At 43.7% G+C, this 15586-nt stretch overlaps 2 protein-coding genes across 4 annotated transcripts; one reads left to right on the top strand and one right to left on the bottom strand.

The window, feature by feature from the left end:
- Positions 1 to 18: 18 nt before the first annotated feature.
- IFT52 (intraflagellar transport 52) lies at positions 19 to 11097 on the top strand. Of its 2 annotated transcripts, XM_048049086.2 has the most exons (14): positions 19 to 306; positions 934 to 1021; positions 1288 to 1417; positions 2368 to 2443; positions 2531 to 2602; positions 3485 to 3611; positions 4535 to 4708; positions 5518 to 5604; positions 6246 to 6314; positions 7009 to 7163; positions 8178 to 8265; positions 9426 to 9534; positions 10057 to 10202; positions 10783 to 11097. In XM_048049086.2, exons 1-14 carry the CDS (start codon positions 182 to 184, stop codon positions 10828 to 10830), a joined length of 1494 nt encoding a protein of 497 aa, XP_047905043.2. In that variant the 5' UTR covers positions 19 to 181; the 3' UTR covers positions 10831 to 11097. The 2 variants fall into 2 exon arrangements, with proteins under 2 accessions (XP_047905043.2, XP_047905042.2); XM_048049085.2 differs by lacking the exon at positions 4535 to 4708 and having other exon boundaries at positions 23 to 306.
- Positions 11098 to 13613: 2516 nt separating this feature from the next.
- On the bottom strand, positions 13614 to 15522 carry LOC125180187 (uncharacterized). 2 transcript variants are annotated; one of them, XM_048049087.2, is made up of 2 exons: positions 15358 to 15522; positions 13614 to 14699 (listed from the first exon to the last, which is right to left on the bottom strand). In XM_048049087.2, the coding sequence occupies exon 2, from the start codon at positions 14667 to 14669 to the stop codon at positions 13887 to 13889; it is 783 nt and encodes a 260-aa protein (XP_047905044.2). In that variant the 5' UTR covers positions 14670 to 14699; positions 15358 to 15522; the 3' UTR covers positions 13614 to 13886. The 2 variants fall into 2 exon arrangements, with proteins under 2 accessions (XP_047905044.2, XP_047905045.2); XM_048049088.2 differs by lacking the exon at positions 15358 to 15522 and adding an exon at positions 14845 to 15341.
- Positions 15523 to 15586: the final 64 nt, after the last annotated feature.

Genomic DNA, 15586 nt, shown 5'->3' with positions numbered 1-15586 from the left:
CGGCGCGTGCGCGTTGCTGGGCGGCGGGGAACTGCCGGGCCTGGGGCGGCCCCGCTGCGGCTCCGCGGCCCCTGCCCCCTGCCCCCTGCCCCGGCCGGCGGGGCGCGGAGGGTGGCTCCGCTCGGCCGCTGCTCCCGGCCGCTCCTCCCGGCCTTCCTGCAGCTTAACCCCGGGTCGCCGTATGGAGAAGGGCCCGCGGAGCGGGAACGCCATCGTCTTCAACGCGTCCAAGGGGGAGGCCTTCACTCTCACCGGCAGCTACAAGGCCTGGCGCAAAAGGCTGCGGGGGAGCTGGAGGATCCTGAGGTGAGGGCGGCGGGGCCGCCCCGGTGGGGGCCGCGAGGCCACCGAGGGTTTCCTCCGGCCGCGGGTCTCCTCCCGAGGGCGCCCCGTAGCCCGGTGCCCGCTTATCGCGCTGGCGGCAGGCTGGGGCAGGAGCTTTGCGGCCGCACCCGGCGCCCGGCTGCCTTCGTGTGCAGCTCTCGGGTGGCCCAGCCGTGGGAGGGAGGCCTTGGCTTGCGCGGGGGGCATTGCGGAGGCACGGTTTAGAGGTTGGGATAAAAGGAGATCGGCCCTGGGGCATGTGGTTATCGCCCGTCTGTCCGCGACAGAGTAAGTCCAGAGGGAAAAGGAAGAAGGAGGAGACCTACGTGGTACAAATTTTAGCAGCAGTTGTGGCAGTCTGTACCAGTTCTGGAGCAAAAAAAAAAAAAAGTATATCTTTAGAGGTTCTTTGCGATTTGATAGGTTCAGATTTCTAAGGATTATTGTCGCTCGAGTTATCAGTTTTAAACCAAGATTAAAGGATGTGAGGCGACTGAAGTAATTTGCTTTATGTTTGTTTGCTGGTTCTTTAAAAAAAAAAAAAAAGAAAAAGTTATGGTTCAGGACCATATCCCCAAATAACGTGTTTTCTTACTGATCTATTTGTAGCTTAAAAGATGAGATCACATCTGAGAAACTGTTAGGGGTAAAACTGTGGATAACGGCTGGTCCAAGAGAAAAGTTCAGTGCTGCTGAGGTAAGAAGTCAGTGATTGTTTGCAAGTTTGTTGTATTTAAGATTGGCTTAATGTGAAATAGAAAAGAACAGCAAAGAAGACTTTACAATATTACTACTATATATGAATTTACACAAATTAAGATTTGAATGCTTTTCTCATAGGATCATTCAAGTTCATTGTAAATAGTCAGAATCCTTTACCTTCCTTCATCCCAGTACAACTTCTTGCAGTCTTGCTTTTAGCTTCTTTCATGTATGTTTTTCTGGATGTTTGTTGTCTTTTAGTTTTTGGTTCTGAAGAAATTCCTGGAGGATGGTGGAGCCATCCTGGTGATGCTAAGAGAAGGTGGAGAGTCCCGATCTGGCACCAATATTAACTTTTTGTTAGAAGAATATGGAATCGTTTTCAATAATGGTAATGGGGCTTACTGATACCTTTTATTCTTACATTTTCAGCAAAATCAAAAGGGCAGGTTCAGTCTTTGTAGGTATGAGCCTTGCAGATCCCTCTCACAAAGTATGTTTTTGTATCTTTTTGAGATACTGTCTTCCGAAATCAGTATGTGCATGGAAGCCTAGTAATGAAACACACCAAGAGGTTTCCATTGACGTGGAAACTTGACAGCAACAAGTGGCTTGGTAGCAACTCAGTCATCTCTGTGCCTTTGCTATATTTGACAACGTTGATGGTATTTACTAAAATAAAATTACTACTAATGACATTTATTGGTTGAAAGGCCTTTCACTTTAGAAATTTGTTTCCACACGTTTTAATGAGTTGAATCACTCCATGCTCACCCTAAATCAACAGTGGCACTTTCCTTTAGCAGACCAGTAAAATGCCATTTCTTAGGTTTTGTACAGCCAAAGTATATAAATCAGCTGTGTGTCTCAGTGTACATGAAATATTTTTTTAGGCTCTCTGGTGGTATTTGGTCCCTTAGACTCTGTTTTTTGTTTGTTTGAATCAACACTATGAGCTTCGTGCTTTTGAAAGGTAGATAAAAATAGATAGATTAAAAAATAATTTGAACTTGACAAACTTGATATGTATTCTTTTAATTTGATCTTTTTTTTTTTAATCTGTAGAAATGTGGAAGACATGGAGATGTTTATTTTTCATATTTTTATTTGAACTTGCAAATGTATTCCTGTTCTAACCCCTTAAGTGCAAAAGGAAGTGGTAGTGAAGGCTGATCTGAATGCTGGTCTGAATTCTTTTGAGAGCTGCATGCCAGTGTTGTGGTGTTAGAAGCAAACATCCAGGGAAGCCAAGAACTATACTCATTTTACATTGCTGTGTCTGGCATATTGATCAGTGAAGATGTAAATTTACTATTTTTTATTTATTTTTTTTAATCCAAGATGCTGTTGTACGAAACGTATACTACAAGTACCACCACCCAAAAGAAGCTCTTATCTCTGATGGAGTTCTGAATAGGTAAATATTTTGGCTATATGGACCTTTACAATGAACTCTGTTAATCCATCGTTTGTTCACTAGGTTCTGCTTTTCAATATGTTTTAGGGGAATCAGTGAAGCTGCAAGAAAAACAGCACTTGAGACAACAGATGAAGATGGAAGCGGACACGACTTGCAGTGAGTGTTTTCCTTTCAGGTAGCTGGTGTGAAAAGATTTAGCCTAATTCAATTAGCAGACTCGTAATCTAGCAGGAGTTTATTTCAGTTGTGTTGAAGTTTTCTAATGTGTTTATGTCAGCTTCTTGCTCCTCAAGGTTATATCTGGAAAGGAGACTGTTTAGTAACTCTTGATAGCTACTTAAGGAGCAGGAGTGATAGATTTTGGGGTGAATTATTACTCTCCTGACTAGATCCTTTTTTTTTTTCCCCTCATCTGTAGATTTGAATTTTATTAAACAGCATAAATGTGAATAAGCTCTAGATAGTGGGTGGTCTGGCTGTAGACAAAGGAACCCTACAATTTTTAGAGAGCTTTACTCCAGGGTAAGATAGACATCTGTTATAATTTTTAACTTTCTGTCCGTACTGCTCTATTCTGCAGAGAAGTGAGGAGGCATTGAGAAGAATACAGTTTTTCCATAAATAATTTCATATGTTTGTATTCTTTCTTGCTGCTGGTTTATAGACTAATAAGTAACTGTGTGGTTGTTTACAAGGAAAAATGTAAGTGTAAAATATAATTTAATATAGTTTTGTTTCAGAATATATATTTGTCTGTGAGTTAAGTAGCCCTGCGCTTCTCTCGGATACAGGAGTAGGCAAACAGAAATCAAAAGCAATCTTTGTTATGTGAGACGAGTTGTCAACCTGGGAATGCCTGTAGAAGGAGACTAAAATGTCATTTTAATGATCTGAATTTTTCAAAGCATGGCTTTTGACATTCTACCACCAGTGTACAATTAAACTGCTCAGTTTAGGCAGATAAACTGAGTCTTATAAATAATGTCCAGCCTACCTGATACGTGCAGGTACTTCAGGATGTTTTGTATTTCTTTGCAGAGCTCTCACTTTTGTGTATCCGTTTGGTGCCACGTTGAATGTGATGAAGCCAGCGGTGGCTGTTTTGTCAACAGGATCTGTCTGCTTCCCGCTCAACAGGCCTATTCTTGCTTTCTATCAGCATGAGGTATGATTCTTCATGAAACGAACCATGTATTCTGCCCCCGCTCCCCGCAAAAATTGTGATTTTTTTTTCTGGGAGCACTAGGGAAGACTATTTGGATGCCAGAGTGGTATTTTTAGTTCTTCTGTAATGTTTCATTGTTTGTTTTTTTCATAGTTTTAGTGACTGTTTGATGAGATTATTAGTTTCATTAATACCAAGTTAACAAAGAGGATCTGTCCTTTGTTAGCTTATTAAAAATAAATAAAATTTGAAAACTAAGTAGTAGTTAATGGGTACAACAAATTAATATTGCTCCTGGATATAATTATTAGCACACATTTTACTGTGCAGATGAGTTGCTAACACTACTGTGTTTTTTGATATCTTAGGCAGGAAGGTGATTTTTTTTTTTTTTTCTGAGGATGCCTTTATTCATTCTTCATTGTTGTTGCTGAAATGCACCCTGTAAATCAAAGACCATGCAGCAGCGTGAAGTGAATTTACAAGTACGCTTACCGTTTGCATTTTATCTGCAGTTGTCAGAAGATAAAATCCCTCTCCACACACGATATTTGTACATAGATCGAATGGGCCTGTAGGCTCATGCCTAACCTTGCACCCATGATAATCTTGAAATGATTTGCATTACTGTAAAAAAGCTGTCTTTGTAATGTAAGTCATCTAGGTTATGTAAAGCCATAACTTTAGAAGTGTTACTAAAAAAAACTTTAGAAGTGTTAGAAGAAAGTGTTTTCTTCTGAGAATTGTAACAACTACATTAGTCTGAAAGTCAAATCCACATAACTCGTTTGTACCTTCAAGAGGTCTTTTGCATGGGTTGATCACTGAAATGGAAACCATTACACATCATGCAGGTAGTTCTTCCTGTAATAAAATACTATGATGTGAACATCAAATAGATGGCATCATTTTTCCTTGTCTAGTTTGTGGAAGTTGTAGACAAAAAGGTAGAAGATGAAGCCAGAGACAGAGGTTCTCTTTCAGGCAGAGCCGAGAAACTTGTCAGAAGGAAAACAAAATCTCTTGGAGCAAAGAAGAGATACGGTAAAGAACAGCAACAGAAAGTGAAGGAGTGGAAAGGAAGAGCAGAGGATGCTGTCCAGTTATGCTGTTGTGGATAAAGTGTGTAGAATTCAAGTTAAAACTTTGTTTGCGAAACATGGAGTAAGAAACATCAGAAATTGTTAGACAGGCTGGAGCTCTGAGGTATCTTCGAACTCATTACAGTGGTCTTTATGGTTATATTATGCTGCGAGTTTCACAGTTGGTGCGGGGAGCATACAGGCTTTTTGGTTCTGTTGAAAACTTACTATTTTTTATATGTGTCCTTGTGGAAGGATTAAGGGATAATCTGGTTAGAGAAGAATTCCAAAGATGTTTCATGAATGCATTTTCATGCATGTTTGATTTAGCTAAATGAAAATATAACAACCAGAATATTTTGCATTTTCATATTAGAAATAGTGAAATTACCAAACTCTTCTCTCATTAACTGATGTGCATATGTGCTATATTGACGTGCACGTGTCATTGTCCTTCAGGTTTGCATTCATTTACTTAATTCTTTTTTGCTTCATGGAAAAAAAATATTTTTTTTCTGCAAAAATAACTTCTGTGCGGCTACTGTTGATGATACTGGGATTTTGTTGATTGCCAGCCAGTTGTCTTTCTAATCTTATGAAATGCAGATCAGTATTTTTTGTAATTTGATGAGCCTTAAGAGCATATGCTCTTTTAATAATGCTGTGCTCTTGTGAGCGTGCCACGTTTGAAACTGCCTTTGGCACTACTTATTCCAAAATTTCTTATTTCTTTAAATTGCTTTGTAATTGGATGCCATTAACAATTGCCTCGAAAACTATGATTTGGAAGGATTTTTTTGCTATATTGTATTCTTTATTGATAGAGTCAAGGTGGAAAGATGGCAGCATTGGGATCTTGCCACATGTTCAGTGATCAATATTTAGATAAAGAAGAAAACGGTAAGATCATGGTAAGTTTAAAAAAAAAAAAAAGTTTTCACAGCAGTTCTAAAGAAATCCAAGCTTACCAGGTTCCTCTTAAAGCTTAGAGCAAGACAGCTATGAAATTGATTCAGTGCGGAGATTCTGACCCTGTGCTAACATCCTGGGGACTTGGTCAGAGCACAAGTAACAGGAGGACTTTTTAAAGACACAGCTTTTGTTATAGGACTCTGAAAAACTTTTCCTATTTCTGTTCACCACTTTATTGTTATTAAAATGGTCAGTAGATCTTTTGATTTATTTATTTGTTACTTTTTCATAGTTTCTTTAGTGCTTGATTATTGCGTTATGATTAATAAACCTTTGCGTGTATAGCTCCTGATACGTGGCGATCACAATGCACTTTCCAAAGTGCACTGTATACCATTATGTGTAAGAAGGGTGTTCTCCTGAAAGCATACATCTCACACAAAGTGTGCTCGTTGTCATGACTCATTGCTTCCCTAAGTAAATACATATAAAGTTTGTATTTTATCCCGAGATATTATTTGACTTATTACCCATTTTTTATTTTTCACTGTATTTAATTTATTAAATTAAATTACGAGTGTTTAAGTATTATAGTAGATTACTCAGACCTTCCTGAAATTAAAGTTTTACCCTTCCCCAGGACGTGCTTTTCCAATGGCTCACAACATCAGATATCCATTTAAACCAGATGGATGTGGAGGACCCTGAGGTAAGAGAGATCCGTCACATGGAAGTAAATAATAGTGTAAGCCAGCAGCACCTGTTTTGCCAAAACATGCATTTAGAGAAAAATGTCTAACAGCTAGGTGAATACTGTTGTTGTTACACACCCCTTATTCAAGGTATGAGGTTGAGTAGACAGATGGACTGGGCATAAAATATAAATTGAAAAAATGTGTGTGTTAGACTTAGATTGGTGCTTATTCGTACAGTTTCAATTGTGAAAGGCTCTTCCCAATTTGCCTGTGTTTATGAGATTATTTGCTGTTCCAGGTTAGTAAGTATGCACTTGAGTTTATATCAAATTTAGTTTAGGTTAGTTTTTTTTTTTTTACTGGCATATGCAAATGTTATTTTTCTTTGGAAATACGAAAAAGTGTATACTCTTTATGCATAAAAAGAACAAGTCTTGCACAGTTGACTAGTAAGGTGTCTTTTTTTACTTTAACAAGAATTAACAGAAATTCAGACGCTCCATTCATGTGGCAAGTGGCTCTACAGCTAATACAGCAGAATTTGCAGTTTCCTGATCTAGTAATCTGCACTGCAAAGGGTCATACCTGGCAAAGAGTGAAATAATTACTTATGGATGAGATCTTAGGTGAGGTATAAACTAGAAAGAGGCTATGTAAATGGATTGCTCTTTTTAAATCATAATGGTGTGTGTCTGTGCGTATGTTCAGATTTCAGACTATACCATGCTCCCAGATACAGCTGCGCTGTCTGAACAACTGCGAGTCTGTCTGCAAGAAGGAGATGAGAACCCAAGAGACTTCACAAAGCTGTTTGATACATCCCTTTATCAGCTGGATACAACTGCCCTCCCTGCAGTTATCAAGTCAGCAGCTGTGAATTTTTTATTTAATTATTCTTGCATTCTGTATTCTGCATTTTCTGCTTGTGTGTACTGTGTCTGCTTAGGAGCAGAAGAGACTGAGCTGTAGGCAGCATTCTGAATATGGATATACCAGGGGTTTGAGCATGACATTGGTTTGCTTCTTCTCTTAGCTGTAGTTTCTGATGTTCTTTTTTTCCTTTTTCTTACTATTGCTGACTCAGTGAACTGATATTTTTAGTAGAACTGTCTGCAGCGACGTTGGGTACTTTCTGGAGTGATAACTGAGAGCTAGTAGTTTTTCCACGTATGTATTACTTGGCATTGACAGAAGCTGAGTTTCATTCACCTTTGCATTTCCTAATAATTCCGGCTTGAGATTTATCTGTTGCTGAGTTTTATCAGTTTTGTAGCACTAGCAGCTTTGTCCCTTATAACTCACGTTATCTAGGTCACATATGAGCACGTTGAATAATAGCAGGCTTAACACAGATTTCATGAAACTCCACTCTTGCAGACACTTTCTTCCTGCTCCATATTTCTTGTATTTTCAGTAGATGCGAATTCATTGTGAGATGTTTCTTCTGATCCCATAACACATAATTTTTTAATGGCTTTTGGTTAGGGACTTTCTGTAAAACTTCTTTGAAATCCCCAATCAGCTATTTTTGAACTGGATTACTTTTTCCTCATGCACGTTCATCTCTTTAAAAGTTGTTTGAAGAATCGAGAGGTGTGACTTCCTTCTTTTTCCTCATCTGATATATCCAGCTATCATTAGTGTCTTCTCAGTCGTAATTTTAACTAACTTGTTTGCTTTAGAAGTCAGTTATTACCGATACGTAGTTCTCTGGGGTCCTTCAAAAATTATACGTCCCAGTTTTATGCTATTACTTTGTGCAAAATGTTGACCCCTGTATTTTGTAAAAATTAACTTCTATAGCCTTTAATGCATGCAAATGGAAACGGATGGTGTGTTATTTCTCCTGTCATGCTGTGTCGTCTTCTGTGCTGCAGAGCTTATGAACAGCTGAATGTGAAGCATGAACCTCTCCAACTTATTCAGCCTCAGTTTGAGACTCCACTACCCGTCCTCCAGCCAGCTGTAAGTAAAATCTCCATGCTGATAAAGGATATGGAGAGTCTTTGTTTCATATAAAAACTCTCATTTCCGTATTTCTTTTAAACAAGAGAGGGAGAGAAATGCTGTAGTAATAATTAATGACTTCGGAGATGAATACATTGCAAAATCTTTTAAGGAGTTCTTATTTATGCTTTTCAAGTTCTGTTGCTAAGAATTCAAATGTAGCATCTGGTACCATAGCTTAACTTTCCTAGAGAGCTCAGAATGCCTTGCATGTATAATCCCTTCAGCCAACTAGCTGCTCCCAGTCCTGTGAGCCACTGGGGTTTGGCTTTTACCTTTTACTGTGAAAACAGAAGGTGGCATTTCAGAAAGCGATGTATTGTGAGCAATACACTGACTGCTGCCAGGGGAGGTGCCAGTCTGTCCTGCTATTCTTCGATCTTCTGCATCTGTTCAAGAAGCAGAAAGTGAAATAGCTTTTTTACAGCAAAGGCTGGCCAACCTTTTACCAGCAGAGATTAGTGCTGGCAGCAACGGGAGCTAGTGCAGTGTCGAACTTTTTTCAAAATGCAGGTATCTGCCTTTTGCCATCATGGCTCCAACCTTTTTTGGCTTGGCCACTGAGGAAACGTTACTGTGATGCTGACAGCTGCAGGGATGCAACTGAAAGTAGTGTCTCGTGCTGCTTTTTTAAAATGTGTTCATTTAGAAATAAAGTACTCTTTTAAGCACCTGTAAGCCCTGTTAATTGCACAGTTACACTTGTGGCATAAGTGGTGACTGCATAAAAAAGAAAATACCCTTACCAGAATTAATGTAGATACGTTTCAGTGTGAGTTGTTATGGCCTGCTTAGTGCCTTGACTATCTGAATACTAAACTGAATCACCCGTATCTCCTGGGACAAAATTAAAAACAAACCGTGCAAATGCAGTATGTCTAGTTGTGATGCTAGGTGATAACTCTGGCATACTCATGACTAAATTCTTTTGGAATATTCAGTTATTTTTATGAAATACAAACGGAATTTTTAAAAGGTTGTACCTTTGTACTCTGGGCTTTGGAGTTGCTTTTGACTTTATAATAGGTTTCTTGAAGTCCAGTCTAAAACTGTTATCTTAGAGATTTGTGAAGTATAAGAAAAATAATTGGCAATAAATTGTGCTGATTCTCTTCAAGGTTTTTCCACCTGCTTTCAGAGAGTTGCCTCCTCCCCCTCTGGAGCTGTTTGACTTGGATGAAACCTTTTCATCTGAGAAAGCTCGTCTTGCAGAGATTACAAACAAATGTAAGCGGAGCAAACTGATTGTTTACACACACAGTTTTTGGAGGGAAATAGGTGTTTCATGGAAATCCACAGTTGTAATTCTGGGCCAAGATTGCTCTGAGCCTTGGAAGTTGATACATGGTTTACTGGTCTTGAAAACATCGGTTAGCAGCAGTGCAGTTTCATTTTCCTTTCTGTCTATTGTTTTCCTCGTTTAAGTAGACATATGAGTTGGAAGGCGTGCTGTTAGAGAGTTGCTGGCTTCCTTTTCAGTTATTTTGGGGAATGCTTTTTGAAGTTAGCAGTGCAATATCTCGTACTATCGGTAAGTACCTGTTAAGATTATGCTTAACACACCTTAAATTGAAACAAGAAGAGAAAGTACTAGCTGCAGAAATACATCACGGCTAGTCCTCTGAACTTACTTGTAAGATTCCCCAGGATACGAAAAATGAACAGAGATTGGTATTTAGTATATTTTTGCCCAGGCAGCATGGGTATGTGTGATGTTCACCTGCCTCCTTTCTTGGGATGCTTTTTTAGGTACTGATGATGACCTGGAGTTTTATATACGAAAATGTGGCGATATCCTAGGAGTAACAAGTAAACTCCCAAAGGAGAAGCAAGATGCCAAAAATATACTGGAGCATATCTTCTTCCAAGTGGTTGAGTTTAAGAAACTGAATCAGGTATTTTTAATAACAGAATTACAAGTGAATTATTAGTAGCATCAGCCAGCACTGAAGCTGATGCGTCTTCGTAGCACCTGTGCTTGTTATGCTCAGGCGGCACAGCAGTGTGTTGAGGCATTTGATGTATGATAAAGTAAGCCAGTGAAGTTTGATCCAGAACGCTTATGTCTGGTAATCTGTATAGAATGCTCAATTTATTAAGTCTCCCATTTATTTTAATCGGGGGATTAATACATGCAAGTGTAGTTTGGGTAATTTCAGCTAAATACAGTTCAATTTTAATTGTGCAGTATGATAAAGCAATGTGGCCTCACCGATGTTTGCAGTGCTTGCTAATGCTACAATGTAGATGTGAAAGCAGCATTGTTACTCCCAGGGAGCATTGTGTCAGGCAGTCAGTTTGATGCTTCTGTTTGGCAGGTCACATGTTTCTGCTGAGTATTCCCAGCTTCTCAAATAGTCTATTTAAGGTGAAAATCTGAATTTTTATAGTTACACTTATTGTATACAAGTTATTATATACAATTTCTATAGTTAAAATTCTTCTGGTTTTGTTTCTGCTTTTCCCTTCCCTAAGGAACACGATACTGACACAAGTGAAGCTGGATTCCAGAACGGGAACTGAGACCTGGCTTTCCTCAGATTGAGATAGATCTAGTACAAACATGCTTATCACCTTTCTTCAACCTCTGTGTTCAGTGCATTGATTGGACTGTCTCGGTAGTTCACGGAAAGTTTGGATCAGTTCTGTGTGGTAGTTTGGACAACTAATGCCTTTTGAGGAGGTGTTTGTATTTTACAAGCACTTTCCAAATAATTCCTTATTTTTCTACTTCTTTATTTAAACTGTAATTTTGTAATATATATATATATAAAAATCTTGTGCTAAGAACATAGTTTTGGTCCTTCTTTTATTTTTTTTTTTTTGTAGCAGGGCTTACTGTGGGTTCTTTTGGCGTACAAGAAGCCATTAGTTGCACTGTGGGGAAAGTTTGTTGGTTTGACTTGTGAACTGGAGAAGAAAATACAGCCATAAATTCAGGAGATGCTGAAAAGATGCTGCTCTGTCACCCCGTGGCAGTCACCTTTTGGCTCTCTGCCAGAGTCAACCAAGGGGGGGTGGGTTTGTTACTGTAGGAGGAAAATATTTCTTGCCAGGGAGGGGAGGACTTGAAATTCAGCACTGATGACATTGCTGCACATCACTGCCTCATGCAAGATTGGAAAAACATCGTGAAAAGGAGGGACAGTGTTTGCATTAAAAAGACTTTAAGATTTGACAGCTCACTATTACAAAAGTGTGATACTGTGCAGAAAACTCAGGAATATTTTTACTTAAAATTATTCCCAGAGACAGTGAGCCAGGTATTGCATAAAAATGGAAACTCAAGTGAAAGTCATTGACCATGCCATGTTGAAGCTCAGTGCACGGCAAAAATAGAGCCAAGGGTATGAGTGGTGAGAGGAACACATTTGGTGTTAATAATATTGACAAGTCTCTTTGTTGCTAAGGTTTTTTTTCTATCAGCACTGCGAGATTGCCCTTTGGCATCCAAAAAAAATTGTATTTAATCTGAACCCAAACTGTGAAACTTGAATTTTTCCTCCACTCAGGCTTTCCATGCAACTTTGTGAGACTGTGCCTTATATTGCTCTGCCATGTTTTTTAATGTCAAAGCTGCTTTTTTTTTTTTCCCAGAAGATATGTACATCTTTTTTTCCCCTTAAAACCCACACTTACATTTTACATTCTTTCATGTTTTGGATGCCAACGTGGTACAGACATTCCTAGAGCAGGTTCCGCAAAGCATCTACTCAGTCATTAATGAGATGTGCCAATGTAATATTGACAGAAGTGGTTGTATCTCTGCATACTTTGCAGACATTCCTTTGTCAAAACAGCATGTTTGAAATTTTTCATTTCTTCCTCTTTCATTTATTTTTCTTTAGTGACATGGTTGTGCTTTTCACACACAGCAGCACTTCGTACATTCCAGCTACAGATTTACATAATAAGCTTTATCTTTCCCCTACAGTATCAATACCAACCAGTCAACCGGCACAGACTGCAGTTGAACCAAACAACTGTGTGATCTTCTTGCTAATTATAGATCTGGTTTGTACTGTTCTTTGGTGTTTAGACTTCAAACTGTAAATACATTCTCTCTCCGTGTCCCTTTTCAGAGTTGTTTTGTCACCTGTTCCTGATGTCGTAACATGTTTTTTTAGAAAAAAGTCATCTGAGCAGCCAGAGAAGACAAGCAGCTCCCTGTTTACTGTTTGTTGTGCTGTTCTAACAGTGAAGTAGAAGAACAGCATTTTTCAGTGAATGAAGGTTTTTTTGGGGGGCCAAAACCTCTAGGGTGAAATATGTGCAGAGGCAATAGCGAGCAGCCTTCTCTCTTTCAAAACCGTCCCTTTGGCCCTCTGGAGGTGTTTAAACTGTTATTCTGAAAACAGAAGTGCTTGCTTTGCTCATGAAAATATGACTCCTTGCTGAGTGACAGAATTTTGAAGGAGTTTAAACAGGTGAAGGCTGTCAAGAAGTGAAGTTGGGCCAAGGGTGAGTTAGGCACCCAGCTCGCCACAGGCTTAACATATTAATGAAATTATCGCTGCACTTCAGAGAAGTTGGGTGCAAGTTACTTTCCCCTTTTTCCTGTATTCTCTCATGGACTGTTTTATCACTTCACCTTTAATTTATCCCTGAAAGAAGAAGGAAGAAGAAGAGACTGTATATTGTTTTCTTCAGCAACCTCTAAATGCCCCGGAAAGCTGGTTTTGACAAGAAATTCTCCAGGTCTCCTGTAAGCAGCTAGCGGAGAAGGGAAAAAAAAGAAAGAAGTGGACGTGTAAGGTGGGGGCAAGAACACCTTTGGGAGGGGGGCGATGGGTGCGCTTCTTCCCCGGGGACGTGGAAGCGACCGAGCGCGGGCACAGCAGCTCCGGGCTCGCCGGGCTGTGCTTCTCCCCGCGTGCCAGAAGAGGGATCCCCAGCCCCGCCGCCGCCTCCCCCGCCCGAGCTCCCCGCGGGCAGCGGCCGGCCCCGGGCCGGGCTGCGGGGCCGGGCCCCGGCCGCCGCTCCCCTCCTTGTCCGGCCGCCCCCGGGCCCGGCAGCCAGGTAACGGCGGGGGCGGGCGGGAGGGCTCGGCCCCGGGCCCGGCCATTTTGTGGGCGCCGCGCCCCTCCTCGGCCGCCGGGCCCGGCCTTGGGGCGGGGAGGGAAGCGGCCGGGCCGCGGCCCGCTGGGGGAAGGAGGAAGCGATGGAGCCGGGCCCAGGGCCCTCGGCCTGCCCCGGGATAAGCCCCGCGGGCTGGGGGCGAGGGTCGGAGGGGGTCTGGGTGCGCTCGGTGCGAGGCTCGGCGGGCAGGCGGAGCTCGCCGGGCACAGAGAGACAGAGACCACGCGGAGGAGGAAACTTAAATCTTTATTGCGTTAATACAAAAAACAACCGTAGGGGAGGAACGGGGAGTCAGGCTGAGTACCGGCAACAGCAGCTCGTAAGGTGCTGCCACCTGGTAGCGCCCCCAGCCCTTTCCCCTAAAATCTGGCTCCAGCTGGGGGATGCCGAGCTTCACCTCGGTGCCTCACCAGCAAGCCGGCCCCAGCCATGTGGCTCCCGTTGTCCAGCACGAGCTGCCCACATCCCGCAGAACTCACTGGAGCTGCCGGTGGGGCAGCTCACGGCAGCGTCTCGGGTCTGGAGCTTTGGCAGCAGCAGCAGCACAGGGCTTGGTGCGCAAACGCAGAGACGGGCTCGAGATCGCTCAGCTGGGCCTCGTGGGTGGCAGACCCGTGGGGCAGAGCAGGGTGCCTCTTGAAGGTGCAGGGCCAGGTCAGAGGAATGACGACGGAGGTCTCCAGGGATGGCGTGTCCGGCTTGGAGCACCCCAGCAACCTCAGCTCCTCGGTGCTTGTGTCAAGGGACAGGCTGGCATCCAGGGGGGCTTTTATTTCTGAGATCTCCCATCGGGGTCCTGGAGGCTTCCCAGGGGTTGGGAAGTCGCTCAGGTGCTCATTGCTCTTGGAAAGCAGGCTCTCCAGCAGCTTGGGGTGCTTTTCTTTCTTGCATGGTGTGGAAGTGTTGCGTGATGCCACATCCATCAGGCAGCCAGCTTGGCTAGGCAGCCCAGAGAGTTCGGAGGCAGCGTGGCCGTAGGGAGTCTTGCAGAAGCAGACGAGGCTGATATCGGAGCTACCCTGGGTCAGGCTCTGCAGCTCGGCCTTCACGCAGCTGCCCAGCACCTCTGGCTGCTTCAGGACACACAGAGAGCTGCCTTTTGTCACGCTCTCCAAGTCCACCAGAAGCTCCCAGGTGCTTGGTCTTGAGGCAGTGCCGGAGTCCGCGTAGTAACTGCGGACAGGAGAAGAGTGGGTACAGCCGGGGGCCGCCGCCACAAACCCATTTTCCAGGATTTCCTTTACGGTCAGGATGCTGGCGCTGCGCCTCTTGGTGGACAGCATGGTGCGGCGTCCCGCCGGTGCCGGGTGTCGCTGTTAGAATAAAGCGTTCGTGTTCGCTAGGGAGCTGCAGGACAGCCGTGGGGCTGCGTCACTGCTCCCACTGCCAAACCCATCCCCTGGTCCCACTGAGCGGCTGTGGTGGGTCGGGGCAGGTGGGCACCCGGCCTGTCCTTACCTCGTGGTGTGACACCACCGCACCACAGCCCGTTTATCGGGTCCGTAACTGTGTCAGCCATGGGGGAGCGGCTCACCCTGGCCCTATGTCCTCCTCCTCACCGGGCTGGGGTTGGGGGAAGCACCCCCAGAGCTGCTTTTTAGCAGCTTCAGCCTGTGTGGCGCTGCTCTTAGCGGCCTTTTCTCGGGTGGAGGGGCCTCCGTAAGCCTCCCCATGCGCTGGAGGTGCTGGGCCGGGGGCGAAGGGCACTTTGTGGGGCCAGGGCAGCGCTGAGCCCCCCGGCAGGGCGCAGGGCGCTGCGTGACCGCGCCACCCGCTGAGGGGACGGAGGCGGTCAGAAGTCACCCTCTGCACCAGCCGCTTTAAAAACTGAGGCGGAAAGCGCCCGAATTGGCTTTAAGGAGGTCAGCCTAGAGAAGAAGCCGCCTCCGAGCGGCTAAAGCCCTCCGCCCGCAAGCACTGCCGGCAACCCGCCGCGGAGAAAACGCCCGGGAAATACAAAGCGCCACTTGCCTTCAGCGCAGCCTCCCTCGATCCGGGCCTGCCGCCCTCGCCTCTAACGATTTTATACCCCTGCTAATTAATTAATTAATTAATTAATTAATTAACCCCCCCCAGCGGGTGCCGTTCGGTTTCTGCCCGCCCGGGGGCGCGGACACGCGTGGGGGGGGGGGGGGGGGGGGCGGGGGGCGCCCTCCCGCGCGCGCCTCTTTGTGAGGCGGCGGCGCGCAGGCGCGGCCCG

Source organism: Anser cygnoides, chromosome 16 (assembly GCF_040182565.1).
Source record: "Anser cygnoides isolate HZ-2024a breed goose chromosome 16, Taihu_goose_T2T_genome, whole genome shotgun sequence".
NCBI classification, from domain to species: Eukaryota; Metazoa; Chordata; class Aves; order Anseriformes; family Anatidae; genus Anser; species Anser cygnoides.
This window is presented reverse-complemented; position numbering and strand designations above follow the sequence as displayed.